The sequence below is a fragment of the Numida meleagris genome, chromosome 5 (assembly GCF_002078875.1).
Source record: "Numida meleagris isolate 19003 breed g44 Domestic line chromosome 5, NumMel1.0, whole genome shotgun sequence".
NCBI lineage: Eukaryota > Metazoa > Chordata > Aves > Galliformes > Numididae > Numida > Numida meleagris.
The window spans coordinates 29,201,596-29,220,328 of record NC_034413.1 but is presented as its reverse complement, the minus strand read 5'-3'; the positions used below and the strand labels follow the sequence as shown (position 1 = coordinate 29,220,328).

Genomic DNA, 18,733 nt, shown 5'->3' with positions numbered 1-18,733 from the left:
GCTTCAAAGCTTTCAAGTCTCTCCTTGACTGGAGTAAAAAGGTGTGTATCAAATATTACTTGCTGTCTTACGTATCTTTCCGTTTTATCCTTGCTCTCATAAATCACTGTCTGGGGGAGGGAATGGGAAGAGGGTATTTGGGCTGTATCCTAAGGACTGCAATGCAGAAGCAAAATCTTTGAGAAATGCTAAACCTGCTAAGTGACTCTGCAGAAATCTAGATCTCTGTGAATTATTTCTTTGTGAATATTTACTAGATAGAGTTCTACTCCAAGGTGCTTAGTCTGAATCTCTGTATACATATGTCAGAATGTGGAAACCACTTGCACAACCAGGTATAAATATTTTAAATGGATTTTACTTATCAATAACTTCTTGACATCAGCTTGCAAGTTTAAACTTCCTGACAACAACTGTTACTGTTTTTTTTTATGGGTTTTTTTGTTGTTGTTGTGTGTTTTTTCTTTAAGTAATAAATAACATGCTGATTTTGGTGACAGCTCAAAGAAAGCAAAAAAAAAAAAAGTATTTTCTCTCCAGAGAGATAAAGGTCTGACTAGCATCTGTTAATGTTCAATTTTCATGTCTTCCATGACTTCAGAAGGTACTCTCATACTGGATGCAAACCAGACCCTGTAATTCTCTCTTCTCTAAACTTTTCGCCTGTCTTTGTCCTGGGCTTTCTGTTGCTGCTCTTTGTTAGCACTTGTAAAAAATCAGTTTTACTGAATGTTAGGATCTTGCTTTGGATCTTTATTTTTCTGTTTGTTTTCTATACTCACATCCATTCCCTATCCTTAGGGGTTTTTTTCTTTTACATTTCATTGATTCAAATAATATTTCAGCAAAATCTCTTCTTACCTCCTTTAGACTTGGTATTTTTTCTAACAGAGCATTATTTCCTGGTATTTTTAAAGAGGATGGTGTGGGAGTAAAGAAGGGGTTCATTTGTTCTTGCTGTTATTTTGCTGCAGCATCCTTGACAGAAGTTGTTGATTCTCCATAGACAAATAGCATGTAGTTCTCATCTGCAAGCTGCCTACTTAGAGAAAATATAACAGAAAATAACTAAATAAGCTTGCAAATCTCATCTTTCCCTCTGTGTCTGATTTGTTCATTGTTTTGTGAGTTTGTATTGTTTAATCTTCCATCCGAAGGCAGCAGTCAATTGACAGAAACATTATTAGCTAAATCCTTATCAGTTCCTTTTTTTTTTTATGATATTGCTGGTTGTTTTTTTTTCCAGCCTTCTCCCTTGATTTGGTGTTCAGGCTTTGTGTCTTACTTTTATAAACATTGATTTTGCAAATTAAGAATTTCAGACTCCAATTAACTATCTCTATAATTCTATTTATCATGGAATTTTTATTCCTCTGTTAGGAATGAAGTAATCAGTATCTCTGTTCCTGTGGATGTGCACAGTATATGTTTTGGATATGTATAGTACAAAAATACCGTATTCCGAGGAGAACTTTACTGAGTTGAAACTGGCAAAATTTGGCCCAGAATAGTACTAAGGTAGTTTGCAGTCGGCCTATTTCATCTACAGATTTCTATTTAGCACTAAGATGGTATTTTATGCAAATGATGAACTGGATTTATAGGTAAATTTACTTCTTATAGCCAACAATAAAATTATCCAAATCCCCAGGCTCTCTAAGAGGTACTTTTAATTTAAAAATTCAGTTGCTTTCCCTTTGTTACATTGTTCCAAACAACTTTGCCATTCTTTTTAGCACTATTGCTGCTCAGACATTTGAACACTAAGAATAGCTCTTACAGGCTTCAGCCATGGAGGATAAGGTATCTTAATTCTTTGTGATATTGAAACATTTGTTTTTTTCCATTTATTGCACATGCACCACTACTTTTCCCATGAGTACCTCAAAGGAAATTGAGATTTTTTTAAACGCTTACATTTAAGAATACATTTGTATTATGATGTACAAAAAATGTTTGGGAAAATTTTCCACTTCTGAACCACAGCCTTGAAATATACAACTTTACTAACCGTTTATTTATCGTCTTCTTATGACTTCTGTTTCTTACTAAACATGATGCTACAGAAATTTTAGAAATAGATATGCATGCTACTCATCAAAAAATCTAAATATATTTCAGGGCATTTTGACAGTTTCGCACATTACACCAGTACTTAAGAAGCTTCACTGCTGTCGGTAAAGTATGGAACTAATTGATTCTCCTGCTCACATCCAGGGCATTGCATGGTCTTGCCCTGCCTTACCTGGATACCTTCAGTTCTTCACATGCTAGGCACCCCCTGCATTTTAGCTTTCCTATTGTCTCATCTGTTTTCAGTGTGTGCACGTAAGTCCTGTTTTTCAGGTCATTTTGCTATGCTCACCAGTCACTTAAAGAATTTCTTCTCATTTCATATGATGGCTGCAGCTGCATTTACTAAAACTGAGTTCCACTTAAAACATGTTATTAGTCTTGCTTATAGCTGTCTGCATAATTTTTTTTTTTACAGCTCTGTGAGATGCATGCATGACAAAATGTTGTATAATTGAGTGAATCTCTCTCTTCAAAGTATATCTGGATTGACACGGAGATACAGCAGGATTTTGTTGTGCCATAAATGAGATTCTGGATTTAATTCTTAGTCTTCTACATCCTGAACCTACTATGTTTGCAGAAGCTGATGTGTGCACTCAGGCTGTCCTACAGTCTTTTCATTCATGTGGCTGAAAGTCTATGCAATATCCAATTCTGTCTCAAATTTGATACGTTTAGCTGTGGCACGGTCCTCTGAGGAACTCCAGGGGAAAATTATGGGACATGTAGGGAAAAAAAATGAGGACATAAGGAGCAACTGCAAAACAATGTTTTCTTGATACATAAACCTGTAAAGATTAGCTGTTAAGGTAAAGTCAAAAGATTCTAGCAGTTTGGATGAACCTCTGCAATATAGCTTGCTCTTTAAAATTCTTAGAATAGACTCCCTTATTTTGAACTTGTTTCTCCTCAGAGAAAGCTGATATCTAGATAAAGGAAAAAAAAAATCAAGTCTATTCTTAAAGTTTCATTTGAATAAATAGGTGTAACAGCCTTCTTGTCAAACAAAATATAATTTGTCTATCCTTAAACGGATTCTGTCAGATTTGACTCTTGGGTCTCAATTAAGCTCTCTAAAATAAAATGCGTACTTCTAACTTGTCTTCTAGAGAGACAAAAAGATAGCATAGCAATTCAGTTCAGCCTTTCTTCTGTCTTCTTTCCCACTCCCTGCATTTATTTCCGGATCAGATGCATCTCCTCTTCACGTCCTGTATTCCTCAGCTTTATTTCTTCCTCTTTCCAAAACAAACAGTATTATTCCATGACTATATGACAAATGATATCCTATAAATACAACCAGCAGTTCTTGCATGCAGCAGTTCTTCCCAGTATCTTGTAAATTATAAACTAGAGGGAACTTCTTCATAGGTAATGCAGGATGTACATTTCAGAAGGCACCCTGTTTTTTAATGAAGACATAAATCCACATTACAGTATCTGCAGACATCACCATAGTTTATAACTCTAGTTTCAGACTACAAAATGTTAAACTTTTAAGCACACTTGCCAGAGAATTTGAGATGCCATTTAATATTGCTGTTTCCTTGAAATTCAGTCTAAAATAAAAGTATTAAGTAAGATGAAAATATGTAGTAGTTTGTCACTGAGAGATGACTCAGCAGCATGATGTGTAGGTATATACCTGCAGTGCACCTCATTACACAGCTCAGGAACATACTTAGCATGTAAGCAGATGCGTCTTCAAAAATCAGTCTCAAGCCAGTTGAGTACTGTTACAGAAAACAGCCTTATGTAGAAAGCGTTACTTTACCTGCTGCTTCTAACAGCTCTTTCAGAAAGGCTTGTCACATAGCTAATATATTGGCCTTTTCTCCCCCACCTTGGGAGTTTCTGATAGTAGCGATTGCTAAGAAGCTTCAGATGGGTGCAGTAGTTACCTGTAGCTTGACTACTGCTGAAGCATGACACTGCTAATTTAAAAATATCTTTGTTCTTCAGTACTTGCTTTTCTCCAGTGACTTGCACTGCTGTCTCTACATCTGATAAAGTTCGTATCTCAGACATTAGGAGCTCCCAGGATGGCAGCCCTCCATGTACTAATTCCTGCCATAGGAGTGGTTCTCTAGAGGGTTTTTTTTTTTGTTCTCTGAAGTTTAAAAGGGGTAGTTGCTTTCATGAAAAGTTCTTGTTCACATTCGAACATGTACCACTGAATGCATTGAAGCAATACCTACATTTGTAGATGTGTGCATCCCAGAATGTTTATGACATGCTTTCTTTGTCCACAGAAGTCTCCTGTACGTTGTCCTTAGCTATGTTTAGAGCAAGCTGGGCACACATCTGGTGTGAATGTTTTGCCGTAAGAATAATTTCCCCAACCACAGGTCTGTGCTGGGTCTGGTCTGCTGAGTAGTCTGGGGCTGTCCTGGCCAAGGAAACAGGTCACCCTTGGCTCGTCTCAGGAGCCCAGCTCTGTGGCCACCCTGGCACCGGTCAGTAGCAGCGCTGGCAGCAGCTGTTGTCATCTCCTGCCTAGGAGCTCCTGCGGAGTTCTCTTCACTTCTGGTTTGCAGAGATGTGATATGTATCTTGTGGTTTGTAGAGTCAGGAGTGTTGAGTACTCATGGCTGCAATTACTTGGCTTAGGTATCAATTTCTGAAGATCACAAGACAGACTGTTTAGTTATAGTTAGAGCTAGCAATTGAGCAGATCAGAATATGTCTAAGAAATTTTTCATTGTAGCTATACATTGATTACTCCTTCCTAGAATCTAAGCAAATTTCTTCTGGAGACTAGGTTTTATTCTTATGTGACCTTGAATAGAGCAAGTTTAAATTGGACTGGTGTTTGCTTCAGTTACATAGAAGACCCATGTATTGGCTACTTACCTCTCTCTGTTTAGCAGATAACATTCCAGTTTGAAAAGGCCTTGTCTCTAAATATGACAGACGTGTTGTAGTTTATATAAGGTACAAATCTGGAGCTGGTGCATTTCTCTTGCATGAAAGTTATGCTCGATGCAGTACCTGTATTGTTGCAGCTATTTTTAGAAGCAGTCCCGCTGGGTATGTCTGTGCCCTCTGTGTAATATAGAGAGCAGCAGTACTGAAGAGGTATTTCATTATTCAAAAGGCAAATGCTAGGATTCATTGTTCCTTCTATATATATTATGCAAGCTACAGACACAACATATTTGTACTAAATTAAAGAGTAACAGAAGTGAGGTAGACATAGTGTTGCTGAGGTTATTCTGCTGACTGCTTTGTATTAATAAGTTCCCTCTACCACCCCAAAATGTCCCTTCCCCCCAATCTTTTCTTCGAGTTTCAATTCAACATTGCTTTTTCATTTTTATTTTTGTTGCTCTTGTTTTTCTTTCATGAGAGACCCAGAGGCGTGAAAACTGCTTTGTAATATCCCATCCTAGTTTTTAAGTAAAGGAATTGCCCTAGGATAGGAATGCCCTGAGACAAGTGCTCAAGCATTTCTGTGCATTAGGGTGCTAGGTCTGGCAAATGGTTTGGTGGCTGAACTCCCAAATTTAATCCTCATACTTGTGCTTTATAACTTACTGAAATATTTTGTCTTTTCTTAAAATCTGTAAAAGCTCTCAAATGTTTTTGTGCTTGCACTGATTTAAGGTACTGTCTTGTTCTGTGCAGTATTGCCCTTTCTTTCATAACATTCATTTTTGCTTGTATTGTAGAAGTGACCATAGTTGTAAATTCTGTGGTAATTAATCCTTTTAAAAGGTTATTTATTAAAGATGTTGGAAGCACTGCTGTGCATTACGGAGGATACAGCCTCATTATCTAAAAGCATGTAGTAAAGATATTCCTCTCTGACAAGCTCAGAAGAGGTCTGTCTGCTGGTGTGGCTTTTCTGGAGTTCTGTGTAACATCTTTCTAATTCCTAAGCACTGGTGATCTTGAATTGCATTTAGGTATCCAGTCAGCAATCGCAAGCAATGACAGCCTGTGGACAACTGTAGTGTAAAAGTAGAAAACGGCAAGTTCTGTCTCTCTTCTTAGTGCTCTGTTTACACGTGCAGAGATCCCTCTCAGCATAGAGGGGCAGTGCTTCCTAAGTATGTGGCTTTGTGCTCTCATGCTTTTGTGATTAAACGCACAGCTTCTATCAAACCTTTGCATGAACAACGTGTATTCTGTTATTTAGTGTCAGCGTGTTTTTTCAAAGCATAGAGTGGAGTAGCTTCAAGCAGGAGTGATGAAAATAGGTGTGAAGTTGCAGTGGAAAGTGTGCTTGTTGGGTTTTAATTGGTATCTTCGTGTTCCCTTTCTAGGTCTGATGTAGTTGTTCTCTGCTTTTCAATTGCTAATCCTAATTCCCTGAATCATGTGAAAACGATGTGGTATCCAGAAATCAAGCACTTCTGTCCTCGCACACCTGTCATTCTGGTGGGCTGCCAACTAGATCTTCGCTATGCAGATCTTGAGGCTGTTAACAGAGCCAGACGGCCCTTGGCAAGGTAAAGTTTAAACAAGAATAAGGATTTTAAATGTAAATCAAATATAATACCTTTCAAAGAGAAAAAACAGAGCATGACATCCCACCCCCCCTTTTTTTTGTAAAATTATAATATATGTGCTTGCTTCTTCTTAATTCTGTTGTTAGGGCTCATTACTTCCTTAACACGTGCAGTTATATGTTTCTAGCAATATTTTTTCATATTGGACATCCAAACTTGCATGAGTGCCTGGACACTACTATAATATAGATAATAATGATTTCTGGGGGTTTTCTTATGTCTTTCTCCATCCAAATGTGTGTCATGTCCTACCCTATCTTTCATGTCAGATACTGTTTTAAACAGATAGATTCTATTCATGTATCTTAATTTTCAGTGGGTTTTTCTTTTGTAAACATAATCCTAGATCATGCCAGAAAAAAATTGCTCCAAATTAAATTGGAGATTGAGAGAGTTAGGAGTTTCTTTAGTGAAGCTTTGTTTTTCCCAGATTTAAAAAAAAAATAATAAAAAAAAAAATTAAAAAGGCCACATCTTGCTTCTAGATTTGCTATTTTATAAGAATTTGAATGAGACCAGATTCATGGAAATAATATCTGTGATAATATAATTAAAGCATTTATTGTAACCTGTTACCATAAAAGGGCTGAATTAATATTATGTGGATTCTTGTAAAACTTTACATTGCCTTACGTTCAAATTCTTGACTTGGCAATTAGATTTTCATAGGTTTGTTTTTTTAATTGGATTTCCTCTTTGTGTGGGTGAGCTGGGTTTTCAGGTGGGCTCTTTGAAAGGAAATTTTTTTCAAAACTCAAAATTATTCTAGCCTAATCCTCCTTTAAGATTTCACTATTAATAAAGTTTGAATTAGGACTCTGCATGTCTAGCACAGACTTTGCCACCTGAACTGATTATTAACTGGCAACAACAGTGGACTGTTGTCTGGAGCATGCTACGTCTGTGCCAGGTTGTCTGTCCAATATGGTACGCAATGTTGAGGTCGTATCTTCTGGATTTTTTTGTTGGGAAACTGGATCCTAGCCCAGATTTTTTTCGGATTTGCTTACATGTATCGTGTACTAGAGCTGCTCTGGAAATCTGTGAGATCCTACAGAATGATTCTACAGCCAAAATGGGGCCTATGTCTTGGTGCATTTATTCTGTTGTAATTTTGTCGTAGGCTACTGTGATTTTCTTTAAAATGCATAAGCCTAAGAAATATTTCTCTATTTGTATTTAGCTACATCTGTGGCATTTCTCTGTCATGAGAGTTTCCCATTGAGCTTGAAGGATGAATACAAAGAAAGATACTGGTTGAATAGCTGAGCAGAAGAGGATTTGGGGAGGTTTTTATTTAAACAGTGAGACTGCTCAAGCATTTTCTCAGCCCTTCCTACTGTGAATTTCTGATTAGTAGAGAGAGGACTTGCTCCATTTTGTGAAAATGATTTTGTATATATTTTTAGTAGCATAGCTACTTGTAAAGACATCACCGAACTTGAGCAGAATGTTATTGTATAACTCTCTGGTATAGTGGTTGTAGATTTCCAAAGAGTTTTGTGCACTTATTTTTATACTGTGTATTTGTTTGAATTATATTTGTCTCAGAATTGGTGTTGTGACATTTTGCAAAAATCTGCGCTTTCTGGAGTAACTCTGTAGTGATCATAGTGTGAGGAGCTCTGTTTTTCTTAACCCTAGGCCGATAAAAAGAGGAGACATTTTGCCACCAGAAAAAGGCAGAGAGGTTGCCAAGGAACTTGGGATACCGTATTATGAAACCAGTGTATTTGACCAATTTGGAATTAAAGATGTGTTTGACAATGCAATTAGAGCTGCCCTGATCTCCAGAAGACATCTGCAGTTCTGGAAATCTCATTTGAAGAAGGTCCAAAAACCTTTGCTTCAGGCTCCATTCCTACCTCCAAAAGCCCCTCCTCCGGTTATCAAAATTCCTGAATGTCCTGTACCGAGCATGAACGAAGCTGGGTATTTATTGGACAGCCCTCTGTGTGCAGATGTTATGTTTGTTCTCCAGGAGCAGGACTGCATCTTTGCTCACAAAATTTACCTAGCTACCTCCTCTTCAAAGTTTTATGACCTTTTCTTAATGGAATGTGAGGAAAGTTCAGACTTGGATGGAACACAGTGCAATAAAGAAAACACAAGTAAAGATGTTCTGACAAGTCACCTTGAGACAAATTATGACAGTGATGAGATATCCTTGAAATCTGCTGATGTTAAAATTCCCGCACCAGAAAGTACTGATTCTTTAAACATGCTCAAACCCGAACCTGGTGAAACAATTTCTGCAGCAAGATCCCTGTCATCCTGGAGTAAGGGATTTGTTAGTATGCATAAGGAAATGCAAGTGAATCCTGTCTCAGATAGGATGTGTCCTGTAACTGTGGTAAAAATGGATTCCTCTGTGCAGGCTGGACCTTTTAAAACTGTTCTGCAGTTTTTATACACAGGGAAACTGGATGAAAATGAAAAAGATCTCACAAGACTGGCTCAGACTGCTGAGATCTTGGAAGTATTTGATTTGCGAATGATGGTGGAGAATATTATGAATAAAGAAGCCTTCATGAATCAAGAGATTACTAAAGCATTTCATGTCAGAAAAGCTAATCGGATAAAAGAGTGCCTTTGCAAAGGAACGTTCTCTGGTGAGTAAATACACACTTTAACAGGCAAAGTATTAATTCTCTTATTCATGTTACCGTCTCTTCACAGACTTCAAAAGCTTGCGTTGTTCTGAGAGGAGAGATGAGAACAAAGTTAGAGTGTTACTCACAGCCAGCTTTGTCAACTTGGGATTCTGTAGTTTAACTTCTTCAGGTCTATTCAGAAGTTTTTAAATAAGTGGCTCAGTTCTCCCAAGTGTTGCACACCCAGTATCTCCCTTTTAAGTGAGGCTTTAAGGTTTTATTTTTGCTTAACTGTGTAAAACCCTAAGGTTATCTTGGAGGAGGGAGAAAAGTCCTTGGTTAACAGTGTGTAATTGATATGTACATTCTTGAGGCACTTCCACTTTAAAAACAGACTTGCAGCATGCCTATTTCTTTGTTTCTGTGGCAGATGTGACATTTAAATTGGATGATGGAACCATAAATGCCCACAAGCCACTACTGATCTGTAGCTGTGAATGGATGTCTGCTATGTTTGGAGGATCATTTATTGAAAGCTTGAACAGTGAGGTATTTGTCTGCTTTTTTATAATGTTTGATGGATATTGGGCAATGGAAGCATCATTCTGTAGTTACTTGAATGGTTACAATAATCCCTGGAATGATTCTTTATTTTTCCCTTGAAGATAAGGATGCTTTTCTTTTTAAGGCACTAAGTTATGATGCCTAGGTAAGGATGACATATTTTTTGCAAGGCATGAGACTTCCTCCAAATGCTGGAGCACGTGCTTAAAATCTGAAATCCTATTTAAAATACTAAATATTGAAAAAATTAAATATGAATGTCTAATTTCTTTGAAGTAAGTTGAAATAAAGATGTGTGAATATGTATTTATGCAAGTAGAAACGTTTCAAAGAATACTCGGGGCAGGAGACATTGAATATTAAAGGAAAAATGTTAAAAAGTACACAGTATTAAACTAGAAATGAGAGCTGGCTTCACAGTACTTTGGCAGAAAGCTAAGCTCGAATTCTCTACTGTGTTGTCTTATTCTCTTGAGTAAAACACTATACAGTATAAAAGATCTCAATGCTTTGAATTAAGATTTTTTCCTAGAAGCTGTATATTTTCAGATGTCTTCATGATCTGTTTTTCAAATTCTAAACACTCTGCTAGCATTTTTTTCCATGTGTCTTACTGTAACTAGGATTTGATTTGGGGTTTGTTTTTTGTTTTAATTTTCTTGGCCTTTCTATCATGATACTCTTATGATAAACTTAAGTCTTGTCTCATCTTTCCAATTTAAAATATTTAGCTTCCACTTTGTAGAGTTTAAAGTGTTCAGTTATGAATTTGGAAGTTTTTAAGTACATGTAGGTATAAATTTTCTTCTCCAACTGGTTTACAAAAACAAAATTACCTACTTTTTACTTATTACTTTTTCTCCACTTGAGGCACAACATTCTATAAATTCATTCACTGAATTTACTGTTCTCTGCACTAACAAAATATGTTAATAATGAATGAGTTTTACAATTAGCTCGTACTTGGAGAACTGAACATTTCCCAGAGCATCTGATATGAATGAGAGCATGCATTAGCTCTAACAAATCTGAGTTTGAATCCCACCCATCCAGACAGAGCTGACTGAAAAATTTCCAAGCCCCCAAAGTTAACAGCTAGCTACATGAAAATGATTAATTCAATTCTAACAGGATTTATGTCCTGATTGCTTTCAAGATCTTCAGAATACCACAGTGCATTCTTGAGTGCCAGCATCTATTGAGTTGTGAAGATGTAAATTACAAACTGCTGATTAAAGAGATCAGCTAGCTTGGGTGTTGACTGCCACAACCTCGAGACCCACAAGAATCAGTTTTACCATGGGGGAAAGACCATGTATGCAAACTGCAGTTGAGATGCTACAATGATAAGTTACAGTGAAATTTTCTAATTTCTCTTCTTTTAAGGCATCCCTGTGGTGACAAGGATTTAGGGTTGTGCTGGTGAAAAATTAAATAGCTTTTGTCCCAGTCTTGAGAGTTTCATTGCACAGTGGTTACACTGATTTACGTGTGTGGCAGAAAAGGTTTGCATTTTCATTGCCTCGTTTCTTCAGTTCTCGATCCTTTCCCAACTGCCATTTACTTGGATAATTTGGTTATTTTGAAACAGACTAAGAAGGTTCTTGGGTTTGGGTTTTTTTTTCTGATTTGGGGGTTGTGCCTTTTTTTGATAGTTGGTTGATTGCTTGCTTTCTTATCCTTTGGTTTCTATTATTCTCAGATTCCCCAGAATATCCCTTGCCAGTAGCAGATAGATTGCATTCCTCAAGAAGTCTACCAAGGGAGATTTGGCATGGGAAGTGCTCTGTAGATTTTATGTTTCTAACAAAGCTGTCCATTTGCAGGCTAGAAAGCATTGCACAGATTCACTGTTTGATATGGAGCCAATTCCAGTAAATTGGTGGAATTGTCTGTATTTAAACTGACAAAAGGTCTGACTCTGGAGGTAAACTTGCTGGTTGGCAGCTTATTGAACTTTAATGGCAAATTCCTTTTTTGAAAAATATTTTCCTTATGTTTCTAAGATGACTTGAGAAAAAAGGACAGTCCAGCAAAGTGGCAAAAGTGATATATGACCTTCATATGAAAAATCCGCAATTGGAGATTTTTTTTGTATATCTTTTCCAGGTAGTTCTGCCCAACATAAATAAGACTTCCATGCAAGCTGTTTTAGATTACTTGTACACCAAGCAATTATCCTCCAGTCAAGAACTGGACACTCTTGAGTTAATCGCACTGGCAAATAGGTTTTGCCTTCCTCATCTGATTGCTCTAGCAGGTAAGGACTTGCAACCATGTCCAATGCAGTGTCTTCTGCAACAGCTTAAACGTGCCTTAATGATTTTGGAATGCACAGGATTTTTTCACATGTTGAGGAAAGTATTTTTTTCCCCTGACAGGAAAATTATTGTACAACTTCATGTTTTCTCATATGAAAATGTATTTGTCTTCCTCTTGCCTTTTTTAGTTTTGTGCAAAACCAGCTCGTTGAAGCATTTTGTGCTTTAAAAATGGGAAGAGTAAACCTTCCCTTTGCTTTAATACAGTGCCTGTGGTTTATAGTATCCTCTCTGTAGTTAATAATTTACCTGAAAACAGAATGGACCCTGAACTTCTTGTTGTGTAATAAATGAAGTGCTCCATTTGCTCCATTATACATTTCTGTTCGAAGAGGGTAACTGAACCGATTCAGAAATCATCAAGATGTTGAGGGCTTTTTAGAAATACTGTCAGTATCTCTTTTCACTGCCCATGAGTGTTGGATATTTTCTTATGTACATGGGTATTAAACTTTCATTTCACTAAGAAACTCATCTACCAATATTTAGAGAAAAATGACAGAGTAGGTTACTATTCTAGTTTTAAAATTAAGTCCGTGCATACCCCAGACCTCTGGGATGTATTTTTCTTTGTGTATAACTTGACGTTGTTATGAAGACATGGCCAAGGCCAAAGCCATCAGAGACAAGTGAAGCAAAGCTTACATGTATTAATAGGAAAAAAAAAAATTAGCAAATTCTAAACATGTACCAAATCTTAGCTTTCCTTCAGTTGTGCATCAGGAATGCGTATCTTGTCTTCATTGGTTGTGACAGACCAAGTCTTTATTGCCTGATTATTCTTTTAAGTGGTTGAAGCATAAGCATGCATTTACTATTAAAAATATTTCATTCTATTTAATTCTTTTTGAAAAAATTTTGAGTCCAAAGACTCTTGCCAACAACTTAACCCAGAAGGGCCAAATCAGCTCACATGTCCCAGCAAACACTCCAGCCTCTAAGATGTTTATGCTTCTAGGAAATGGTTACGGAGAGTCTCCTGAAGTAACTTCTTGAAGGTCAGCCCACATTTAGATCCACAGAAACAAATAATCTGAGAGGGTCTGATGTGAATTTTTCTTCATTAGTGCTGTCAGTAGACTCGTTAATATATCTGTGCCAGTATGCTGTTGCCAAAAACTTGGCTATTGTTTTTGTACTACCCAAAAGAGACAGCTGATGTATTCTTCTAATTTATACTGAAGTTTGTCCCTATCCATTCTGCCAGAAGGAGACAGGTGGCTGCTGAATTTTGTACTTCTATGAGTGATTATTAGTTGCAGGCTCATTTTCTGTAAGAAAGAGATAGCAATTGTATGTGAAATCAGAAATGAATTATTTCAGTTGAGGCAAAGAGGGAAATACTGATATAGACTGTGCTCTACTGTAGCAAGAGATACTGTACAAGTGATGCAGAATCTCCAGCCATAACTGTGAAGGCCAGAATTTGACTTTGCTCAGATTTAAAGTTGCTTGGGCTACCTAAGTGAATGTGCCACTTGCACAATACTAGAGTTAACACTAGAAGGAGAAAGGACATGGCTTCTTGGATCTTTATTATTGGCAGATGATCTGACCTCAAAATGTGACTGTTTCCCATGTAAGTAATGAGTTTTCTCCTGTAACAGAACAGCATGCAGTACAAGAGCTGACCAAAGCCTCCATGAGCGGCATTGCAATAGATGGAGATGTACTGTCCTGTTTAGAATTGGCTCAGGTTAGTACGCACTGTTCTTTAAAGATGTTCTTGCCAACTGTAGCGCTTGGTTTTAGCTCTTATTGGTTCTGACCATTACACTTAAGAAACTCAAAGTCCTTAGTCTGAGAGTGACTGACAGTAAAATTTCAGTTTTGTTTTCAGTTGTAAAGAAGGCTTTTGCATTAGTTTGGAGATGAAATACCTATGAAAGTAATTTGGGGGTAATTTTGTTTCAAATAAAAGTTTTAGTTTTTCTTGAACATTGAGCTTCCAAGCTCTTCATTTTCATGGCTGTGCCGTAGCAATTTGAAATGTAATGTAATGGAGCAGTTTAGATCAGCAATGGTAGCTGGTTCTTGGGTTCCAGTTTGTTGAGTTACTGTAGATGTTTAGACCTACAGCGTAGCAGCAAAAGTTTTTATATTCTTCAACTTAACACCTAGCCTAGCTACTCAGAGTCAGTCCTCTGATCGTTCAGAGTGGGTACAAATATTACTGCTTTTTGTTCAGACACATTTCAATGTTTCCTGAGTCCCAGAAACCACGAAAACAAAGAGCCCCCAACTCACAGTTAAATCTCACACCTTTGTTTTCCAAAGGGAATGCTGTAGCAATCTCCCAGATACAGTAGTACAAGCTAAAAAGAAACTTTAATTATTTCTTGATTTCACACTAGCGATGAGTCTGGCTCCAGCTTGTCTTGAAGTCTGGAATTTAAGATGCACTGAAATACAGCAGAAGCTGGCCACCATGCAAGATTTCTGCAGCTGCTTTCAAATGCCTCTCTGGCAATACCTTTTAGTACTGCTGCAAAACCAACACTGAACCTCTTTCAGGAAAAGGCAGTTTACTTCACTTAGTTTTAGGAAGGGTGTTTTCTGTCTTCAAGAAAGGAAAAAAAAAATAGGAAGTTTAACTACTGTTAGGATATCCTCGCTGCCGTGTACATGCAACTGCGATGCGTTTACAACCTGAGATCGTAGTAGACAGTGCCAAAACTGCAACATGTGTAATGAAGCTAGATTTGCATTATAGCTGTTTCTTATGGCTATAGGAAGCTTTTACTAGGTATTGTATTGAGCTTTCTTTAATGCTTGAATTCTGCTAGTGAAGCTAGGTTTACAGCAAGTTACTTCAGAGCAGGCTTTGTAATAACTCATCTTTACAAATGTAACGGAAAAGTCAGGTCCAGCATGCCTCAGGTTCAGGGGAACCAAATGCAGTTTGTGAGATAAACGCAACATATATAAACACCTCTTTATAAGCTTTTTGGGCCACCGTGTGCTCCAGCAGAAAAGTATGACAAGGGCTAGAAGATCTAGAGGGGAATTCAGCCTCAAAAGCTTCCCTGTACGCTTGTGAGAGTACTGCCAGATACAATTCACAGGGGATCACACTAGCTTTGGTTCTTAGTTGGGACTGCAGAATGAATGATAACCTCAGGAAACTGAATAAGCTTCTTGTTTTTCTTTACAGTTTCACAATGCTAACCAGCTGGCAGCTTGGTGCTTGCACTACATCTGCACCAATTACAACAGTGTTTGCTCCAAATTCCGCAAGGAGATCAAAGCTAAATCTTCAGGTATGGGCAACACTTCTCAGTTTTCATGAGGCCTCTCCTTCTTTTTCCCCTTCTAGTCCATTCAACACAAAGATAGGTCAGCTGGGAGACTGAACCTCTGCACAATCACGCGTAGCATTTATACGTTCTTCTAATCTATAAAGAAGGGTCGTAGTCATTAGCCTGATTCCTAGGCAAACATTATGTTCTTTACCTATTTCAGAGATGCTACGAGGAACAGAGTTATTTACAGGCTTCACAATTAAGGATAGGCTCTGTAAAGGGCTTGCATTTTTACACTTCTTCAGTGATCTGACCCTTCTCAGGTGTGGCTGCTTTCAAACTCTTCTTGCATATCAGGAAACTAGGGGAATTTCTGATAAGCGAGCTAACACAGAGACTGGATAAATGATTAGCTGCATAGCTTTCTGCAAACAATCAAGGCATTTCTGGGATTTGTGTAATTTACTGGTTTGTTTGGGGCTTTGTTTCTTTTTAATCAGATAATCAAGAATATTTTGAGAGGCATCGCTGGCCACCTGTGTGGTATTTAAAGGAAGAAGATCACTACCAACGAGTTAAGAAAGAAAGAGAAAAGGAAGATTTTGCACTGAATAAACACCATTCAAGGCGGAAGTGGTGCTTCTGGAATTCCTCTACTGTAGTTGCCTGAACAAAGCACAGAACTGGAAATTCACAACCAGTATCAGAAGTTAGTCTTATTGTCAGAAATAAGACGCAGTACAAGTTTTCAGGAAACTTTGTTCCACATCTGTGCATTTATTACTGCTAGGGTCAAAAGCACAAGCCCACTGAAAGTGAGCCTGGAACAGCTCCTCAAAGTCATATGTATATTTTTGGCTAGTAAGAAGATAAATGTCTACCATTATTACATTTCTTTTTATATAAATAATAATAGAGCATTAATGTTTCAATATCCAATTGGGAAATATTTTTATACTGTCTAGTGTATTTTGTTCAGATAAAATTCTGGATTATCATTTTACTTTACAGACCACAAAACCATGTAGCAGCTTTGTATTAGATTTTAACTATTTTTACTATGGGAGTACAGTGAAATAGAGAATCCTCAATCATAAGAAACAGCTTTTAGAGTATCTATCTCATAAAAAGTCATCTTAACAAAAAATCAAGCTGCCTAGTATAAATGTTGGTTTTGTCATTTTTTTTAACTAAGTACTGTGCATTTGGTAACATAATTAGATGGGTATTCCTCCTTTGTAAAGTAAAAAGTTAGAATAAGATCCAATAATTGCAAGATATGGAGTGCTTGATCTTTGATCAGCTGAATAATAGGCAATATAATTACCTGTTCAACTGCAGGCAAATGTATTTCTAATGTTTGCCTTGTAAGCGCAAATAATTATGACTATGCGAGCCATATGAAATCTAGTGATTCTAAGTATTCACAAGTTTTAAGTGTCTAGATCAAAGAGGATATTTCCAAAACCATTTAGAAGGGCTTATTAATTTATATCTTTGTAAGTATGGATCTGAATACAGAAAGCAGTTATACTGCTTGCATTTGAATTACTACACGGCAGTTACCTTGTTCAGTGCGATCTTAACCATGAAGCCATTCCTCATGCCGAATTCAATTTTATTTACTTCGGTGCAAGCATATGAAAGGGCTGCAAAAACAACTAAGTTATCTAGTATTATAGCCTTTTGTAAGCGAAGAATGGTCTTCACATGCTATCACTTCAGTTTGATCCAAATTGTTTTGTAGCTTTTTCCCAGGTAGAACTCAAAATGTTAGGTTGTTTAAGTAGGTCATGTATTTCCTCTGGAAATAGATATTCTCAGAAAGCTGGGGGCAAAATGAAGGCAGAAAAAGTGATGTGAGGGGGAAAAAAAAGAAAGGCTCCAGTGTTTTCAAATACGCTGTGTGTTTATGACTTTTTATCATCCATTGCTCTAAAGCTGCAGTGTTATACTAGATTACATAAGAATAAAGCATTTTTAAAAGACCAAAAGTAAAATACATAGATTATAGAACCTACACGTGCAACCCTGCACAGTGTCTCAGGCACAATTCTGTAACTAAGTTAGGTATTGTATTTTAGGTTTGTTAATATTTTTTGTGCTGGCATCTCAGCATACCAATGTGAAAAGCTGTTTATGTTTTTATTTTCTGTATTCGCAGGCAAGGCAGTACAGTCACGCCCCCATGCTGTAGGTCAGGAAAGGCTTTGGACTGAAAGCCATATACACCTCTACCTATTTAGGTTCTGATTGGAATAATTCTGGGCAGATGCTACCGCAGGGTGGTAGAAGCTGCCTAGCGTGGAAAGAGATGCTGCTCTACAGACTTCTATAAGGCAAGCAAGCGACAGATTCCTATCCCTATAAAAGATTCATCGCCATACGGTGATAAAGAAGGGCTATAAATGATAGTTGCAAACACAGCCTCCTTAATTCCTGGTCAGTGATGATGGAAACTGTGGAGAAGAAAGAATGAGAAAGAGATGTCAAGGCAAAGATGAGAGAAGTATTTGTTGTCATAAAACATTAGCCATTTTGAGTAAGTATTACTACTAGGTTTTACACAACCAAAGCTACTGTATGATTGTAATCTTGCCAAACTAAAGGATATATAAGTGAACCTGAGGTATATGCAATAAAATCCAGTTGTGCTAGTTATCAGCTACTATAACCAAGTGGCTGGTTCATTTGGTTAATGCTGTCTATGGCCTTTAATCTTGGTGGTTACTTTGTGTTTTTTATTTTGCAAAAAGTTAATAAACTGTTTAGTTACAAATGGTCTCTCAGCTTTTTGAAGAAGCTTTCTAAATTTCTAAAAAGTTTACCATGCTTTTTGGAGCTGCTTGTAAGCATTTGGCTGTGCTATCATTCAGTGATATTTGATGAGCTGGTATTTGCAGGCATATTAGGATTTATGACTGGGAACGTGACAGGGAAGTCCTATAGTGTTTGTATGTGATAGGGACGATGGAGGGTTGGTGCTTGTCACTTACTGTTCAACAGGATAACAAAAAACCTCCTGCCACTTTTCCATGTGGTTTCTACTATTTAATTACCATGATATTGCCCAAGGGATATGAAACTAAGTAGTCAAGACAGACAGGGGGAGAAAATTGCAGGTAAACAGCAGGAAATCCATGAGGTTTTCAGAATGCTTTAAGTTTTCTACAGACATTGTTTTTCCTATATTCTTGCTTCTGAGGTGTCAGCCATTGTACAGAATCCCTAATTACCTCTCAGTGGCCTCTCAGCAACTGTGTCCCCAAATACAGATATTAAGATCAATATTAGTGAGAAAGGTGATGGGACTATGGTAAAAGATAATGCAAAGAACAGCATTTATGATTTTTCTTAAAGCTTTTAGGCAATACAAAGGGCATTGAAAAGTAGAAGCATTTAGCACACGTACATATTTTCTA

General features: G+C 37.3%; 1 protein-coding gene across 6 annotated transcripts in view; it reads left to right on the top strand.

Moving 5' to 3' along the window:
- The window catches only part of RHOBTB1 (Rho related BTB domain containing 1), a 48,867-nt gene extending 30,777 nt beyond the window's left edge, over nt 1–18,090 (top strand). For 5 of the 6 annotated variants that reach the window (XM_021398869.1, XM_021398867.1, XM_021398870.1 and 2 more), the window contains 7 exons: nt 6,345–6,530; nt 8,235–9,202; nt 9,615–9,733; nt 11,858–12,008; nt 13,677–13,765; nt 15,224–15,329; nt 15,812–18,090. In XM_021398869.1, coding sequence (XP_021254544.1) covers nt 6,345–6,530; nt 8,235–9,202; nt 9,615–9,733; nt 11,858–12,008; nt 13,677–13,765; nt 15,224–15,329; nt 15,812–15,981 — 1,789 coding nt within the window. In that variant the 3' untranslated portion in view covers nt 15,982–18,090. The remainder of the gene's footprint in view (nt 1–6,344; nt 6,531–8,234; nt 9,203–9,614; nt 9,734–11,857; nt 12,009–13,676; nt 13,766–15,223; nt 15,330–15,811) is intronic. The other variant, XM_021398872.1, reaches the window with a different exon arrangement.